Source organism: Aricia agestis, chromosome 4, assembly GCF_905147365.1.
Source record: "Aricia agestis chromosome 4, ilAriAges1.1, whole genome shotgun sequence".
Lineage (NCBI taxonomy): Eukaryota > Metazoa > Arthropoda > Insecta > Lepidoptera > Lycaenidae > Aricia > Aricia agestis.
The window spans coordinates 22006677-22026758 of record NC_056409.1 but is presented as its reverse complement, the minus strand read 5'-3'; the positions used below and the strand labels follow the sequence as shown (position 1 = coordinate 22026758).

At 36.1% G+C, this 20082-nt stretch overlaps 1 protein-coding gene across 1 annotated transcript in view; it reads right to left on the bottom strand.

Annotated features, from left to right (window-relative positions):
• Window positions 1-10210, bottom strand: part of LOC121726440 (homeobox protein Nkx-2.1-like) — a 45976-nt gene extending 35766 nt beyond the window's left edge. The window contains exon 1 of the mRNA XM_042113817.1: window positions 9947-10210. Within this exon, the coding sequence (XP_041969751.1) occupies window positions 9947-10173 (227 nt within the window). The 5' untranslated portion in view covers window positions 10174-10210. The remainder of the gene's footprint in view (window positions 1-9946) is intronic.
• Window positions 10211-20082: the final 9872 nt, after the last annotated feature.

The following is a 20082-nucleotide window of genomic DNA, read 5'->3' as shown; positions in this document are numbered from 1 at the left end:
TGTAAAAATTTGGCCTGTCTGCGAAATATTTAAAGAGGAGGTTTACATTTTCAGCGTCAGAGATAACTCTAAAAAGTCAAGCTTAAAAAACGAAGTAGGTACGAGTGGCACGTTCTATGACACATCGGCACAAAACGGGCAACACGACAATTAGACCAGAAGACGCGACCCAGCCACACGCAGCGGCGCCAGTTAAGCCCCGCTTATCTGTTAATCCCTGCTCAAACAGCCTAATCCACTACCACGCCCGCGCAAAGTACTCTAGACCCTAGCACCACGCCAAAAAGCGTATAATATTATAACGCGCCGTATTTGACTTGCAAAATTGAGTTTTGACAAAACTGGGCCGAAGCCCCCGCCTCTAATTGATGTTAATTACATTTCATTGAGGTATATTTTCTTTTAATTTGAAAGGTTGTTTCGTTGTGGGCGGCCGATTATTATTAATAATTTAGCGGTCACGGTGACTCGGCGGTCGTGTGTTCAAATAATTTCACCGCAAATACTAGGTTCTAGTGCTCGGCGAATGTACTAAGTAAATATACACGAGGAAAACGAGCGAAAGACGATATCCGTGTATTTTAGATAACCTAAACAACAATATTTATTAAATGTACACTGTTGATGTTGTTTGCAGCTTTTTTCCGCTGAATTCTATTTGTCACGCGGCACGCTGCACGTAATAATTCTACATACGCAGGTATGTATGTATTTACTATTTTGTGAGAAAATACATTGTATGTCCATTTCCATTAAAGTCTCTCCATGCTTAATTTCATCAAAATTGTTTTTAAAACAGCAATTCAAACGTGTTAACAGACAGACATACGAATTTAGCTGCTAGTATGGAAATCGGAATATATAATATGGTTTAGAGACAAAACACTACATTACAATATTAAGTGATGAGTAGGCCTATATAAAATTTATCATCTATACATATAAATAAAATTGGAGTGTCTGTTTGTAATATTAAAAGAACCGTTTTTTACTAAATGCATATGAATGTATATAGGGTACAGACACCAAAACAACATTTTTTACAATTTTTGTCTGTATGTCTGTCTGTCTGTTTGTACCGGCTTATCTCTGAAATGGCTGGAGCTATTTTGACGGGACTTTTTAGGCACATAGCTGATGTAGTAAGGAATAAGTTATTCCGAATAACTTAGGCTACTTTTTAACCGACTTCCGAAAAGGAGGAGGATATATTTCACTTTTTCTATAAAGGAACCTTTAAAAGGGGATTTTTTTTCTTTTTTATTATCTTTGTTATCACATTTTGCTGATGCGGACGAAGTCGCGGGCAACAGCTAGTGTATTATATAACTACTGGATTTGTAGGCAACTAAATTTATCTCGTTACCAATTAACTGAAAATCAGCAAAAACACTACTAGATGATCCGGTAAACGTTATTTTTCTAGAAACGGTGTAATATATTTATATTTCATTGATATTGTCTGTGTGCACAACGAATAGGATGGTAGAGCAAGCAAGCTCTACGCCATCGCTGGATGCAAAACTAATAGACAATAATGGACTTTAAATGACTCATATGATAATATGTAATATTATATTATTATTCACGTATAAAAATGATATTTGAAAATAATTGAACCAATAATTATACAAAGAAATGGTAAAAATCAATGTATTTTCCTAGCTTTAAATTATTATGACGTTACAAAAGTAGCAAACTCAAATAAAATCGGCAAATTGCGAGTCAGACTTGCGCACAAAGGGTTCCGTACCGTTATAGAGCAAAATGAAGTCTAATGTAATAGGGCCTCGTTTTTACCCCTTGGGTAGCCCTAAAAACGTTGGGTACCTTTAGAAATAAACAATAAGCATATAGAGGTGAGACAAGACCATAAGACTATAATTATTTATTATTATTATTATTATTAAAAAAATTGGGAAGATCGTCGATGTTACCAAAGCAGGCGTCAGTTTTTCAATGGGCATTGTCCAAAAAAAATCACTTGTACTTTTTATATTTTTTTTCGTTAAAATAGGGTATTTTAAGAATATAAATTAAATAATTTTGAAATTCATTGGCTAGTTTTTTCTCAATAATTTTTTAAAGTTTCGCTCTGACGTCATCATCGGCAGACAATTGACCTCTGAGTATGTTTTAAATTTCCTTTCAATCTTATTTATAATGGCTGGTTCGTCAAATGCAAGTTCTCATTATGTGAAAGCTGATACGAGAAGCTTACCAAAAGTTCGAAACGTAATGTTGGTCGAATTTATTGCTAATTTAACGCCATTGAAGGTCAAACAAAGGTTAAACATATTTGATCAAAAATATAAGTAACTAATGGGTATTTTTTTCGTTTATATACAGAAAAACGATCACTGACCTTATTCCTCCAAATGTTTTTGTAATGAGCAAAATTAAAAAAAAATGGACAATGCCCATTCTTACTTCGGGCTCTATTTATATTGTTGTTAAACGTACTTAATTAAAGTAATCCTTTTAAAAAACAAAATTACTTTATAAGCAGGGCACTTTCTTAAATTCCTATTTTATAAAATAAATGATTTCTAATTTAAAGTTATGAAGAAGTGCCGTGAATCATCAGCAAGCATAAGTGCTTATGGTTATATTTTTGTGTGAAGCGTGACGGTAGAGTAAACAATGTTTTACATAATAAGAATTCAACGTGTCTGTCATGTGGTAGTGTGCGCTCGCGCTAGCATCACAAGTGGGAACGGACTCGCGCCTTTCAATTTCTTTATTTAAACAAATTTACATGAACACAAATAAAGCAGTAATTTTGACGGAGTTTACTTATATGGAGTCGCAAGGAGCAGGATGACTGTACAAGTGTACACCCAGCCGATGCGACGGCAAAAATACAGCCTACCATTCTTATAAAAGTGGGACTTAGTACATAGTTGTTACAAAACTTTTCGTCATTTATAATAATTTAAATCTGCATTAAGTACATAAGTTTTTTTCAAGTCGAAAGCACTACTTTTATAATAGTTAAAAACCGGCCAAGTGCGTGTCGGGCCACGCGCAATATAGGGTTCCGTAGTACCGCTAGTTTTTTTTTTAAATTTTTGTATTAAAAAAAACTAGCGGTTAGTCAATAAATGTACATTTATAACGTGTTTTACACTATTAACAACATAATCTCAGCTACTTTCAAAGGAATTTGAGTGAAAAGTTCCTTTATACTTCGCCGAATACATTTTTTTAGTTGATCGACTATTACTCAATAACTTAATATGATGTCTTCTTAGCCGTGATAGTTTCCCTTTTAAATTCAGCATATTACCTACTCCCGTGAATTTTTTCACATTCCCAGAAGCAACCGCTTAGCTGGTAGAAGGAGTGCGCCGTGCGGGACACTGGACTCTAACGATTGTTTCCACTTTAAAACTTAATATTTCACAAACGGATCCCTAAATCGGAAAATGATTTTATAAATACTCATATTATTTTTATGAAACCCATCCAACAACACCCCACACGATGGGGTGGACGCGAAAAAAAAATTCATCCCCGCTTCATGTGTAGGGAAGGTACCATAAAAAAAAATTTTTTTAAGATTTTATGTACCATTTTGTCGGCATCATTAATATGTGCATTCATGCCAAATTATAGCTTAGTATGTCCTATAGTCTCTAAGCAAAACCGTGGACAGCCAGACAAACAGACAGACAGACGGACGGACAGACCAAAACTATAATGGTTCCTTGTTGATTACGGAACCCTAAAACTGCTCATTAACAACACTGTTGATAATGTAAAATTATTAGTGTAAGTACTCACATACGGTTTTGCTCGATCGAGCAATCACGTAGAGTAAAAACCACGGCTCGGGCTTTCGTACACACATTCAGCATTGCTCGATAGTTTTACTCCCGTTCGAAGGAAATTAGCTACGAATAATAAAAACTAAGGAAGAGTAATTGTGTCAAAAATTTGTCAGGCCGGCTCGATTCGAGCCTTCGAACTGGCTCGATGCTAGCCATCGAGCTGTGAGTTTTGCGGTCCACACGGTGGTTTTTGCTCGATTTCGAATAAAACTTTCGAGCGAAACCGTATTTGAGTACTTAGCAATAAACTATAATATAAACATCCCCCGATTCTAATAAATGTCAAGAGCAGAATACAAAATATTGAACCATTCTAAATTCAAATCTTAAATCGTAACTTGAAACTTTTAAATACATAAGCCCAAATTTTCTAGCGCTAAGCTGACTGATGATGATGAACTATGGTTAAGAACACTATTTACCGCGTCAGCTTTTAAACAAAAAAAACTAGGTCAAAATCGGTCTATCCGTTTGGAGTTTGGATGCTACGATGCCACTGACAGATTGACAACAGAATAAATGGACACCTTTTAATAAGATAATATACTCCCGTCATAATTTAAAATCTCAAAATTAGGCATTAAACGAGTACAAAATTCTTTGTACTCGTTTAATGTTTATTGTTATATAAGATGTGTCTTGACTCTTGCACTAGAATAAGTTTGCTTATTATTCTGTCTACTCTGTTATTACTTAGTCAATATTCTTTGCTCGTAAACTGTGAATTATTGTGATTATTTTTGAGAAATAAAGTCTTTAACCGTAAAATACTATTTAAGCAGATCTCTACATAATATTGTGTTTGTACAAGTAAAAATGTTTAGAGTACAAAATACTAACAATATCTGTATCTCTGTGAGTTGTAACTAGTGTACATACTTTTATAAAGCTTTCATCTGGCAATAAATGATTTATAATGATGATAATATGTACAACTTGTTAAGATAAAAAAGAACAGAATATTGTTGGTGTCCGAAAAATGTATATCAAAATATGTGTCCCTAACCTACTTATAATATATTTCATTAATTAATTATACACTGGACGAACCTTTGGACATGAGAAGCGAAATCACAAGCTGTAGGCGCATTTAATTTAATATTTATCATTATAATAATAAACTGGCTTATCAAACATAGTATGAGAAATCATTTTTTATTTTAATTTATTTTCATTGAATTCAAATCATTTCAATTCAAAGCTTTACAATGTAAATTTTGTTTACTATAATTATTGTAGAACTAGACGACGCCAGCAACTCCGTTGCGCCAAAATTCGTTTATCGCACGGGAGCCGTACATTTTTTCCGGGATAAAAAGTATCCTTTGTACTTTCCCGTGACTAAAAATATCTCCATTTTTTAGGGTTCCGTACCCAAAGGGTAAAAGCGGGACCTTTTTTATTAAGACTTTGTTGTCTGTCCGTCTATCTGTCTGTCTCCAGGCTGTAACTCAAGAACGGCTATAGCTAGACTTCTGAAATTTTTACAGATTATGTTTATCTGTTGCCACTATAACGAATACTAAAAATAAAATAAAGTTAATATTGAAGGGGTCCCATACAAGAAACGTGATTTTTTGGCCTTTTTAGCTCGTAATCAATAATGGTAACAGCTAGGCACTTGAAATTTTCACAAAAAACTTAATTTATTGTTATTATCGTTACTTTAATAATTAATAATAAAATTAAATAAAAGTAAATATTTAAGGGGAGCTCTTATTCAAAAAACACAATTTTTTGTCTACTTTCGCTCTATACCGGAACCCTTCGTGCGGGAGTCCGACTCGCACTTGGCCGATTATTTTCCTTTCAGCAAAATTGGTTCAGCTGTTTGAGCGTGAAAAGTTAACAGACAGATACAATTTCGCAATTACAATTTATTACCTATGGATATATTTTGTAATTTCTTATTAGTAGCAGCATCAGCAGAGTAGTTTTATTTTATTTAAGTTTATCATAAAATTTGCAGTATTAATAGTTTTTATCAAATCAATCACATACATACTGAAATATTAAATGTGGAATTTAAAATATTAAAGCAATTAAATTTGTTTGGTGACGTGTTCTTTATTATTGATTCATTAATATTTACTTCAATAATGATTATTATTTTTAGGGTTCCATACCCAAGGGGTAAAAACGGGACCTTTATATTACTGAGACTTCGATGTCTGTCCGTCTGTCCGTCTCCAGGCTGTATCTTAGGAACTGCTATAGCTATACTTATGACATTTTCACGGATTGTGTATATCTCTTGCCGCTATACTAACAAATACTAAAAACAAAATATAATTAATATTTAAAGGGGGCACCCATACAACAAACGTAATTTTTTGGCCTTTTTTTGCTCGACATCAATAATGGTAGGCTTTTGAAATTTTTATAAAGTCTTTGATTATTATATGTGCTCTTTATTAATTAATAAACATAATAAATAATGTAATATAATAAAATTAAGTGGGGTTTCCATACAAAAAACCTGTTTTTGGCCTGTTTTTGCTCTATAACGGTATAGAATTATTTAAGTGTTTACTGTTCAGGTGGATTGCTTATCAGTCTTATTACAATTTTGCCGATAAACTATTTATAACAACTATCGAGATCGCCCAATGGTCGAAATTCGACCTTAGTTTCAACGACATTTGGACTACCACGTTTAATTTGTAAAAAAATATTGACTTTATCATATATTTTTTTCAACTCTCGTCTCTGGGACTCAGCTGATCTCAGACTGGCCGTGTAAGCATTGTCTAATAGTATCTCAGATTCAATAAAAAAAAACTATAATCCATTTTCAATTTGTCAACTTGTTGTCAACAGACTATAATTCGTATGTATAGGCTTGTCACTCAAAAATCTATAATTTCTCATGTGTGGGTGTTGTAGTGTGTGTAATGTTTTATTTGTTAAAAAAATGTATGATAAAAGCATAATTTCAAAATAATGTTAGTTCGTTGCACTCCTTCACCATATAAACTATAACTGTGCAAAATTTCATGCACCTACGTTTCCCCATTTTTCTTAAAAAGGGTTACAAAGTTTTTCGTTCGCGTATTAATATTATGATAATTGATATAATAGATACAATAATACAATAATTATTATTGTTTTTATGTTCTCTAAAGAATCGCCTAAATCTTGTAACTCTTCATTTTATTCTGAATTTTATTAAAATTAGACTTATTTCTAAAAACATATTGAGGTTAATTTAAAATTTAGCCGATACTGAGAATAAAATTAAGGACTACATACAGTTTAAGTCATGCGCAATGTAGGCCGACTCTATTCTACATGTAGAGTTTTGATCACTTTATTTTTTTTAAGCAAATAAATATATTTCATACAATTTAAATGTTTATTAGTAACTACAAAGTGATGGTGGTCCAATCCATCCAAGTCCAACACCACCGCGGGCCAGCCTGGCCCGCGGTGGTGTTGGAACGAGACAGATGGAAGATCTTAGGGGAGGCCTTTGCCCAGCAGTGGGATAGAATAGGCTGGTAAAAAATGTCAAAGTGAAGAGTCGACAGACAGACAGAGGTTATCAATATTTGTATTATGTAATATGTATGTCGTCAGCGATTTTCTCAAACAGTAAGTATTGTATAAGTAAGTATAAAGAAAAAATCATTACAAAAAGTTATTATCTTCTGATAATGCCTTTTATAACGTTTTTATTATTATAACGTTCCAAGATTAAATGAAAATCTTCGGAGATATTCAAGGAACTTGATAACAACGACATAGGTATATAATAGAAAATTAATGTTAATAAATAGGATTAACTCTTTTAAATATTTTATGTACGTACCTACCTACTACCTTTGCTTTGTACCCAATTGTCTAAAATTGTAATAATTTTCTTTCTTAATTTCTTAATTGATCTCCTATATCTTATCAACAGTGAATTGCTACAATGTTCCAGTTGGTACGAGTACGATCGATATCGGTAGAGTACCAAAATAATATTGGTAGGGTAGGAATTTACTTTTAATTCTACTATTTTTTTTTAATTATACTAAAAATTTAAGATTCTTCTTTACCTACTAAAAAATACATGATGAATTGTTAACATGACATTAGTTCCATTTTTTCGTATTAATAAAAAAATCAATTTCGAATATAAAATAATATGTTTACATTTAGGTACACGTAACACCGCCCGCGGAACAGTTCTACTTCATCCATACTAATATTATAAATGCGAAAGTGTGTCTAACTGTCTGTCTGTTACCTCTTCACGCCCAAACCACCGAACCGATTTTGCTGAATTTTAGTGTATTTATACTTTGAGTCTCGAGAAAGGACATCTAAGGATACTTTGAACCTATTGCATATCTTTTATCGCGGCTTTGAGCTCGGCGACCGAATCAAGAAATTCCGTAGCGAAAATAAACCTAACACTCGTCTAACATTGTTTCAATTCGTCAGACTTCGTGTATACTGGCTGCTAACTGCAATAACTTTACCGCGGCAGTCCCCGAGTGCGACACGAATTTTTCTATCCCGGAAAATGTACGTTTCCTGCGCGATTGAGGAATTTTGTAGCAACGGAGTTGCGGGCGACATCACATAAAATATAACTTGTAACCGTCTTGTTAAACACTATTATTAAGAAGGACATAAATAGAATAATAAACATGTTACATGTTATATTACCATAACAATTAACAATTTCAAAGTTGAAAAGTCAATTGCAACAAAAATTTTTGTTCTTTACTTTTTTTTTAAATTTGCTGGTGTAGGTACATACCTACAACTAGGTATTACCTAATTACCAACAAATCACTGTAAAGTATCTATTGCCCAACGGTACGTATGTAGGGCTCCCGCTACCATATGAGCAATGTGTGCAATGCACACGGGCGCCAAAAGTAAAAAAAAATATATTTTTAAAATAAAACTTGAGTATGATACAATATATACTCAACTTTTATTTGTGTTAAATTATGTGTACTTCAATAATTAATAATAAAATTTAAATGAAATAATTAAAGGGAGCTCCCATACAAGAAACAGAATTTTTGGTCAATACAAGAAACACAACTCTTCGTACGCGAGTCCGACTCGCACTTGGCAAGTTTTAGTTTGATTTTTATTTGCATTATTTCACCTAACTACCATAAAAAAGATTCAAAATGCCTTAAGGGGCGCCAAAATCCTTTTTTGCACACAAGCGCCATTAGCCCTTACGGGGGCCCCATACGTATGCACTTCAAATTGTAGAAGACTTACTAAAATCTTTGTGAGGAATGTTCTTTTTGTTCCTAAATAATATTGTAATTAATTATTATAATTAATTTATAAGTATAGTTGAGTAAGCAGGTTCTTATTTACTAATACTAATCAAAACGTGCTACATAATATAATTATAAGCTATATGTTTTAATTTAAATAAAACAGTATTTAAAACAATCTACTTTTGTAAGATCAAATAAATTATAGAAATCACTCAATTCTGTGAAAAAGTCATTCAGTTAAAATAATAAATAAGTAATTTGGTAGTGGATAAATTTTATTGATTTAAGTACTACCAAAAATAAAAATAAAGTTTTAAAAATATTTCGAAAACTCTAAAATGCAGAACATACCGAAGTCGATATTAAATAGTAATAAGTAGGCCTAAAGTCGATTAAAGTTTCGTAAAATTAATTTGGTTGAATGTTGTTTGATTTTTAAAGATAATAAAAGTTAATAAAATATATTATTATACATGCATACATACATATGCATATAGGCTTGAAGAGGCATCGCGTGATGCGTCACCCACGGCAATAGGTGTGCTCAAGTAGTCACTCTAGAGTCTAGTCCATCATCGGTCGCGCCTAAGTGCAATACTACGCGGGCGCGGGCGGGGTGCACGCACATCGCACACGCAGCGCGCCGGCCAGCGGGCTCGGGCCCGGGCGCAGCGCCGACCGCGCGGGGTCGCGGGGGGCGCGGGGCTCGCACATCACAGACCACTTGACCGCCGATCACAACATACCTGCCCAAACAAACGTCACCGAACTACATCCTTCGACTGCGAGCGCGGCTCGAGCGCCCTCGAGACCTTCGGCCCCCTCGAAAAATCGGCGGGCGGCGGGGGCCCCCCCCGCGATCGATCCACGCACCTGTACGGCGACGGCGGGTTGTTGGCCAGCTCCAACTTGCGGTACTCCTCGATCGGCGACAGGATGTCGGTCACCGAGAACGGCGTGGAGTGCTGGAGCTGCAGCTGGGAGAGGTTCTGCTGCAGCAGCGCCGACTTGGGCGACAGGCTCATCGCCAGCTCGGCCGCGCTCAGCTCCGGCAGCGCCTCCGCCGGACACGGCGAGTAGCCGCCGCCCTCCGCGGACATCCGACCGGTCGACACTCGACGCCACTCGACGGCTCAGCCTCTAGTGGCTCTCGGGGCGAGAGTGGCGCCCGAGCCCCCGGCGCGGGTTACGGCCACTCGAGCGGCCCCGCCCCCCGGCCCGGGCCCTGCCTCGTGGCGGGGCGGCGCGCCGCTCATTGGCGGAGGCCGCGGCGCGCGGGCGGCCGGCGGGGGCCCCGGGCCCAGTCGGGGCCGCGCGCTGCGGCAGTGCGCCTCGCTGCGAGGTGGGGGGCCGCCGCGACCGTCGCCCCTGCTGCCACAATTGCTACCTTCTAGTTGGATTGTGTGACGGATCCTACACAGGACATATTATTCGTTTTGGAAATGTTACATGTTACTGTGTCGACGTGTGATAGTTAACGTGTTGGAGGCTGTTTAATAGAATATGTGACACGAGGACTAATAAAACTTCTATAAAGGATTTTATCTCTGTGCTAAAATTTGTCACTTTTGTAGATATTTTCGTATGTGAAAAATTTTCATGTAAGCATGACAAACAGGAATGCATAAGGTAGCAATACAATGTTTAATATAGAGTGAAATTTACCTAGGTGGGTTAAATATTTTGTATGATGATAAAGGAGATGTATACTGTACAGGTTTTATTCTTATCTCTATATCATAATCGCCCACCGCTAATACTAAACTTATAAAGTGTTATTATTGTCTAGCGATGTAACGGACTAACGAAAACAGCAACATTGTGTTGAAATTAGCTGTGCTACTATTTTGATACTGCGAGGGAATATAATATTTAAAAAGTTAATAAACTGTACAAAAGTTGTCAACACGTAGACTCCTTTCCTCTGCCTATTTTCAATACTTGCCTTACCTTTGTGATATATGCTACAAGAACTGTTTTAAGTAAAAAATAAAAATGGACTGGTTTAACTCAATAAACAGCGCAGTCTCAATTAGTAAAACCGTCGTAAAATAACATTATGTTGTTCGACAGAACTGGTGTGGGTAGGGAGGTCCCAGGGGTTTGGGAAAGGGGAAAGGAGGATCAAAGGGGCTGGTTCTCGATTGGCCTATGCCCTATTGCATAGACAATGTATAATATTATTTTACTATTTGGCTGGTTGCTACGTTATAATAAGTTTCTTTTGTGTCACCGAAAAAATGTAAATACCGATAGATTGTTGAATTTCTTCGGAATTTCAATTCTAATTTCTAAATGTTGTGAACGAACAGTGTTTTGGTAATTTAAATAAGTAAGATAATTTCGTGTTAAACTCACTGTTTTAGAACTAAATACTACATTATTATTGTTGTGAAGTGACAAATACTGAATTACTTAAATTGTGTTAGACGAATGCCTTAATAATTTTAAACTTAACATCCGTGTCAATTTCATTTTTATAACGGTAATTAAATTGTGCAAATAAAGTCAATATAATAATTATTATGATATTAAAACAACAGAATGCAACTATAAATATAGCTAGTATCGCGGTTAAGTATAGTAACAGGCTAGTTACAGACAAACAGACTGACAAGCAGCCTAAAAATGGACTCCTAAAATAGTGTAAACATTGTACCTAAATAGAATTTATATTTTAAGTACTTACTTAGGTACCTGGTTTTTTCTTTGTGTTGTTTGTTTTTACGTAGAGTTTGAGTTTCGTCCCCCCTTTTACTCCTTGGTCAAAAACTATTAGCATCGGGAAAAAACTATGTAACAATAATTATTGATTCCCAATATAAAGATCACATTCTAGTTTTGTAATTACATATTATTGTATATATTATGTTTTCACAAAATAATATACTTATCTAATTACTGTTTGGCGATTGTTTTACCTATTTGTTTGAAATATCTAACTTAGGAGTTAGGATATTAGATTTTAATACATATTTAGTTTTAAGGCTTAAAACATACGATTCAATTCACATTTTAACAAAAAAATTGGCCAAGTGCGAGTCGGACTCACGCACGAAGGGTTTCGTACCATTTAAGATCAAAAAAGCAAAAACGTATTTTTGTATGAGAGCCCCATTAAATATCTATTTTATTGTAATTTTACTATCAATTATTAAAGTACTAAAATTATTAAGTATTTTGTAAATATTTCAAGTGCCTACGCGTAGCCATTATTACTATAGAGTAAAAAATGTCAAAAATGAAGTTTGTTGTAGGAGAGCCCCCCTTAAATATATGACTTATTTTGTTTTTAGTAGGTACTTGTTGTTACAGCGGCAACAAAAATATATACCTAATCTGTGAAAATTTCAACTATCTAGTTATCACCGTTCTTGAGGTATAGCTTGGAGACAGACAGACATCGAAGTCTTAGTAATAGGGTCCCGTTTTTACCCTTTGGGTACGGAACCCTACACAATTCACATAACCTAACCACTAGCCAGTAAACACGTCTTAATCACTTCATAAGGTATGATTAAACTTAATAATTTTATCTTGTATTTGTGCACGCTCTACCTGATGTCTTATATCACATCTCTCTCCGTAGGGCTGCTGTAAGAAATTTCTTTTGAAATAAGCAGTTCCTTTGTGTCGTCTTTCTATGTCAACTTTTATTTAAAAATTTCTTGTGTGCAATAAATGTGAAATAAATAAATGTCAGAACAATAATTATTATTCATAATATTAACATGACATCTACCATGTAGCGTTGAAGTCTATTGTATGACGGATAAAACTATATTTCATTAACGTTCGCACTCACAGAGATTTGATTTATTTATTTATTTATTTATTTACAGTTAATTAAAACGGGTGACCCCAATTACATTAATTAACCTAAAACTTACACAATAATAATATACATTGATAGTAATTAAAAACTAATAATAATAATAACAACTTAACTAATAGACAACGGTAGGAGCTCTTTCATACTTTCCCTCACAGAATTTCACACATACTTTCCTTATTTCCGTCCACTTATCAGCAAAAATGTCACACTCGGGGTTGGCAGACAGGAGAGCGTTTAGCACGTCTAACCCACGACACAGTGGGGACTCGGCTCTCGCGACAGAATTACATATAGGTAAGGCAAATACTTTGGGCCGACGGCAAGAGCGGTGCCTGCGATAATTGTCGGGCACGAACAAACGACAAACGAGGGTGTGAAGTTCCGAACAGTCTATAATTCCACGAAGAGCTTTTAAAATTATTAGAACGAGGTCCACACCCCTCCTGACCTCTAGTGAGTGATATCCTAGGGTACCTAAAAGGAAGTTAGTGGGGTACATATAAGGATAATATCCATTAACTCTTTTGTACAGAAATCTGAGAAAAGTTTTCTGTACTTTTTCAAGCATCAGTGTTGATGCGCTTGTATGAGGGCTCCAAACACAAGCATCCGTTTCTAATTTACTGCGTACTAATGTGTTATACAGTAACTTAATTACTTTGGGATTTTTAAAGTCCCTAACATTTCGGAGAACAAATCCTAAGCGTTTATAACTATCTTTAGCAATAGCAGCAATATGGTCTTTAAATGTAAGGGTTTTATCGAAGTATACCCCTAAGTCTTTTGTGTTGTGGACTCGAGTCAAGGGATGTCCATCTATTGTGTAATTAAATATAAGAGGTCGTAACTTCCTTCCATATGTCATTACAGTACATTTGCTCATATTGAACAGCAGATTGTTCAAAATACTCCATCGGTGGAGAGCATCCAGATCCTTTTGGAGAAGTAAACAATCGTGCAAAGATTTTATTACCATGATGATCTTCAGATCGTCGGCATATAATAAGAATTTGGCATACTTTATTATTGCTGGAAGATCATTTATGAAGATCAGGAATAAAAGAGGGCCTAATACTGATCCCTGACTGACACCAGAGCGTGTGCTGTAAGTAGTGCTCTCAAAGCAGCCGTATCTTACAAACTGTATTCGGTCTCGCAGATAACTCGCGAAGAATCTGACAAAGGCAGATGAAAACCCAAGAGATCTCAACTTATTAAGAAGAATATCATTATCGACTCTGTCAAATGCTTTACAGAAATCAAAATACAAAACGTCGACTTGATAGCCGGAGTCGATGGCCTCAGAAATTATATCAATGTGTAACAAGAGATTTGTGCTGACGGAACGACCCGGTCTAAAACCATGCTGAGCATCCGATAGCAATTCGCGAATCCTTTCCATCAATATACTATGAAGCGCCAGCTCAAACACCTTTGCAACAGTGGGCATGACTGCTATAGGACGGTAATTTTCAACAGATTGTGTGTTACTTGACTTGGGGATTGGAATCACTCTCGACAGCTTCCATTGCCTCGGATATATTCCAGAGCTGAGCGATCTGTTAAAAAGGTGACATAAAGGAACGACCAAAAGACTTTTGCACGCTTTCAAAACGTATGGAGGTACGCTGTCAGGACCAATAGAGCTTTGTGCCTTGAGCCTATTAATCGCCCTTTCAACATTAGAAGGAGTCAAAGAAGGAAGAGGAATATCGAAACCCACACCTTCTTCACACAAGCAATCTGGGTCCAATTTTGGTACTTGAGGCAGAAAAACACTCGAAAAGTACTGGGCAAATGCTTCAGCACTTTTCGTTCCGGAGTAGTAGGCGCCCTGAAATGACACTGTTGGTTCAAAACCTCCTTTTGATTTAAGGTTAGTTATGTGCTGCCAGAACTGCTTGGGATTTTTGAACAATCTGCCCTCAATAGAAGAGCAGTGTGAGTTATACGCGGCTTGAATATCGATTTTTAGTTGTGATCGCAAGGATCTAAAGTCAGAGTAGGTGAGCTCACAGCGTGTACGTTTCCATTTAGCGTGCAGACGATTTTTCAAGCGAATACTATTTACTATTGCTGCGGTAAACCAAACTGGATATCGTCTATTGCCTGAGACTCGCCTCTTTTTCTTAGGAACTGATGCATCAAAAGAGTTGTACAATAAGCTATAGAGTTTTTCAGTAGCCAAACTAACGTCCGTGTAATCTAGGACCTCGTGCCATGGAGTGGAATTCAAGGAATGATATAGCTGGAGAAAATCAGCTCTACTAAAATTGTAATCCCGAAGTCCATCAATGTTGCTAGGCTCTATGGTCTCTCTAGATTTACTTGACAAAGTATTAACTAAAATATCAAGGGGTGGGTGGTAGAGGTCGATCGGAACCAGTTCCATACCTGGGACGTAGTCACAACCTGCATCAATACCCCTCTGCACCAACACCACATCTAACTTGCTCCCACGCATGTTCATCACATCATTCACGTCAAATAAATTACAAAAACTTAGGAAATAACAGTAATAATTTTTATAGAGACAGAGGCACTATTTAAATTTAGATCACCTAAAATTATAACATGTCCTTTTATATTCAGTATAAATCCTTCAACGTTACAAAACCATGTCATATAATCGTCGTCAGTCGCAGATGGCTTCATGTAAACTACACATATATGCACCGAGGTGCCATGATAGAGGAAGGAAACCCACAGGTCTTCACCATGGTTCGTTTCAAGTTGATGACATCTTGTTAGTGTGATTCCGGAACGCGCCGCTAAAAGAACTCCACCACCCAACGACATTCTATCCCTACGAAGTGCGCACCAGCCGTCAGGACAGATCTCAGAGTCGTCAATTGACTTATCCAGGTAAGTTTCTGTTGCGGCAACTATATCATGTTCCGTCAGCAACAAATTAGACCGCCATGTTGATAGTTTGGTTTTGATACCTCTAACATTTTGGTACATGATATGCAGATTCACTTTATTGGTGTTGGGAAAAACAGTAAGCTTGTTGCGAGTAGTAGTAGTTACTTCTTTGGTCCTAAAAAATTTCTTCGCCATGGCTTGATGCAGATGTTTTCAGTCCAATTTTGAGGAGCCATTATCTTGACAGTCAATCTCGATGGTACACCTAATTTAAAAGACGCATAGTTACCTCGAGAGTTGAGAACTTCTACTGTGCATGCATCTTTTTCATCCAGGATATTATCAAGATGTGCGCGTATTTCAGCTTCAGATGTACCTTTTTGGACGTAGAATAAGTGTAAATACTGCCACTTTTCACTAGCTCGTAGACCAGTTGCTTCTGGTGCAGCAGTTCCACGCAGCACGGAGTTCAATGATGACCGAGACCGCTTGCGCCGAACTTCGGTCCATTCGGTACTCTCCAAAGATTTATTGGGTTGTTCAGTTGTTTGAGGTTGAGAGGAAGTGTCATAAGAGTTTGTAACATTCTTTCCAACAACTTTAGCTTGGCCAGATAAACTTCCTGGCTCAGACTGATTTACGCCAGAAGCAGTCGATCCAGTTTTACGCCCAGATGTTGTATTGGCAGTAGGTTCAGGCCGCACACCTTTGTACGTAGCTGTTTTAGCACGAGATGCAGTGACACGATCACCGGAATCGGATTGGATTTTCTTTCCAGGTTTCGTGCTATCAGACGACTGGTTCTTCGTGGCAGTTACTGAAAGGTACGTTGAAACTTTTGAACCTGAAGATGAAGCATTTAATAGCAAGCATGGCTCCAATCTTTTCTCGAGATTTTCAATTTTCAGATTTAGTGAATTTACCGTCTGCATAATCTTATTATCGATAGGCTCAAAAATTCGAGAAATCATATATGGCAACCTTTGTTCCAAAATGTTGGTTAGTTCTTCTCTAATAATTTCGCGTATCATATCATTGGGAACGCTATCCACCTGAGCTTGTACCCGACGGGATCCACGAAAAGTTGTAATGTCCTCCGAACTCACTGGCGATGCGAAAGCACCGGGGGTACCCATAGAAGAAGACTCGCTGAGGTGCGGATTACGAGACGTCAGGCGCACAGGGGTTTCAGTGTTATCTCCTTTAGGAATCCTACAACGGCATTCCTGACATAGCCAGTTAGAAGTGAAATCGAGAGTCAGTAGCGAACGAGCTTCACCAGCGATGCCCGCACACACAAGATCATAATACTGTCGACACTTCGAACATCTAATTTTGTCATCGCCGATATAATTATTGCATCCAGCGCAGATATAATTTGTCTGTTTTGACATTATTTTCAGTATGGAGTTTGTGGCAAAAATATATTCTTGCTGCAGCTTTGAAAAAGACGAAGGAGAAAAAAAAAACTGTCAAAACGTGTCAACTGTCAGTTGTCAGTATCCTCAGTTGACAGCATGCGCGTGCGGTGTAAACAAAGAGTGACAGCTGTTTTTACAAATTTTGGCAACGAATAATTAGTAAAAATTCGTTAATTACTCGGTGATGATTATTTGACCTCAATTTAACTTAAATTTTGAAATTAACTTAAAAAAATCTGTCAAAATCTTCATTAAATTAAAATTAAGTAATCATTAAATATCTCTGAGTGTAGCCGCAAGAGTTTTTATTTAACATAATATACGAGTACCTAAAATTATATTTTTATCTATAAATATTTGCCCTCTTTTTTAAGATTATTCTAATTAAATTTTACCGCCATAAAGTAAAAATATATAACTTCAACATTTGAAAAAATCTGATGTTTTTAATTTTCCTGTGATGTCTACTATGATACACTTAATACATGTACATTGTACAATTTATGACATAACGGTTTAGGCCTAACAGATCAACCTAGTACTAGCTGCATATTACATCATAATCACATAAGTAATAATACTTGTATGATGATGATGATGTACAGGGTGTAACAAAATAAAGTAATAATACTTTTTCAAATAACTTTTTCAGTGCTGCCACTTTCGCAGTGAACTCTACTTATATAATAAGGGACACAAACACAATCTAAACTATAATCAGTGTGTTTTGTTATCCCCTAGTGGGAATAAAGGTAATTATTGAGTGTGACTACTTATTACTATTCTTCATGCAAAACTACAGTTTTTTATATACTTTTTTATATAAAAAATCGGCCAAGTGCGAGTTGGACTCGCGCACGAAGGGTTCCGTACCGTTTAATAAATTGCTTATTAATTTATTTTGTTTTTAGTATTTGTTGATATAGCGGCAACAGATATATACACAATCTGTGAAAATTTCAGAAGTTATTATAAAGGTATATACTATAGTTTTTATATATTACTATAGCGGTTATTGAGTTACAGCCTGGAGACACACTGCAGACGGATAGACGGACAGATATCTAGTCTTAGAAATAGGGTCTCGTTTTTTCCCTTTGGGTGCGGAACCCTAAAAAGGACTGTTTTGGCTGTGACAGAGCCGTGAGTAAAATATAGCTAGACAAAAAAAAATCAAGTACGAGTACATTTTTTATAACCAGCCAAATGCGTGTTGGACTTGTGAGTGTAGTGTTAATTTTTTAATAACTGCTCAAAAACTTTTCGATAACTCAATTCTTCATGCAAAATACGTTACTATACTTTAAATAGGTCTACCAGGATCTAATGGCAAAAAGTGAAAAGGAAATTGACCTTATTTTCTTTATAGTGACTGATTATGTGTGTGATACATGCAAATATAAAAAATTTAAATACAATGATCAAGGATATTTTTTGAAAAACTTTCATTCGCCATCAGATCCTGGTTGACCTATACTTGGTTACGAGTTACGGTCTAAAAGCTATACGAGTCGTATCAAATCAAAGTGATAATATTAGTTACGAGCTTTTGCCCGCGGCTTCGCTCGCGTTAAGGAGTATTATTATGTACAAACTTTCATCCCCTATTTGAACCCCTTGGGGTTGGAATTTATCAAAATCCTTTCTTAGCGGATGCCTACGTTATAACATCTACATAATAATACATAAATAGTGTACTTATAACTATTCCGAAAGAATTATTTTTTTACTGATTTTTAAGCTGGTTTATGCTCGCCTCCGTTGTGCCAAAGTTCGTTTATCGCTTGGGAACCTTACATTTTTCCGAAATAAAAAATATCCTATGTCCTTTCCCGGGACTCAAAGTAACCATACCAAATTTCATCAAAATCGGTTCAGCTGTTTAAGCGCGAGAGGTAGATAGACAGACACGCTTTCACATTTATAATATTTATATGCTTAACGAGCTTTTTCCCGCGGCTTCGCTCGCGTTAAGAAGTATTATTATATGCAAACTTTCATCCCCTATTTTAACCCCTTGGAGGAAGAATTGATCAAAATCCTTTCTTAGCGGATGCCTACGTTATAACATCTACCTGTATGCCAAATTTCAGCCCGATCCGTCCAGTGGTTTGGGCTGTGCGTTGATAGATCACTATGTCAATCAGTCAGTCACCTTTGAGTTTTATATATACAGACTTAGGGTTTGTATGAGTCCCTTATATCGAATTCACTGTAAAAACAGCAGCACTACACACACAGATTTGTTACACTTGTAGGTACCTATGTACCTAGATTTTTGGATACTAATTTGTAACTAGATGTGTAGACTCTATACTACTCTAGCTAGCGGTGATCATTCTCAGAAAACTGCTGCGGGTATGTAATTACCTACTTTGAAAATTATTGTATTACAGTTTTTCTATTTTGTAGTAAATGTGTGTTAACTACATAGATTTAGTATATTGTACTTACCTAAAATTTTCTACATTGTGATAAACTGTTTCATATATTTTCAGAAGTATAAGATGTGACCGAGAAAAATATTTATTGTTATATTTTCTTCGCCACATTGATTACATCCGAAAACTGTTTTTAAATTAGGTATAAGATCACAATAAAAAATATAAAAACCTTAAAAGTTTTAATAATCAAATACGCTAGATTTTATAAATAAGATAAAAATTAAAATTAGGTTAGGTTAGGCTCTAACGTAGAGGACTTACACTCACTCGTAGTGAAAACGGGACCATGTTACTAAGACTCGCAAGTGACAGACAAACAGACAGACGGACACTGTCTGTCCGTCTGTTTGTCTGTCTGTCTCCAGGCTGTATTTCAAGGACCGAGCTAGCTAGACAGTTGAAATTTTCACAAATTATTGTGTATTCCTATTGCTGCTATAATAA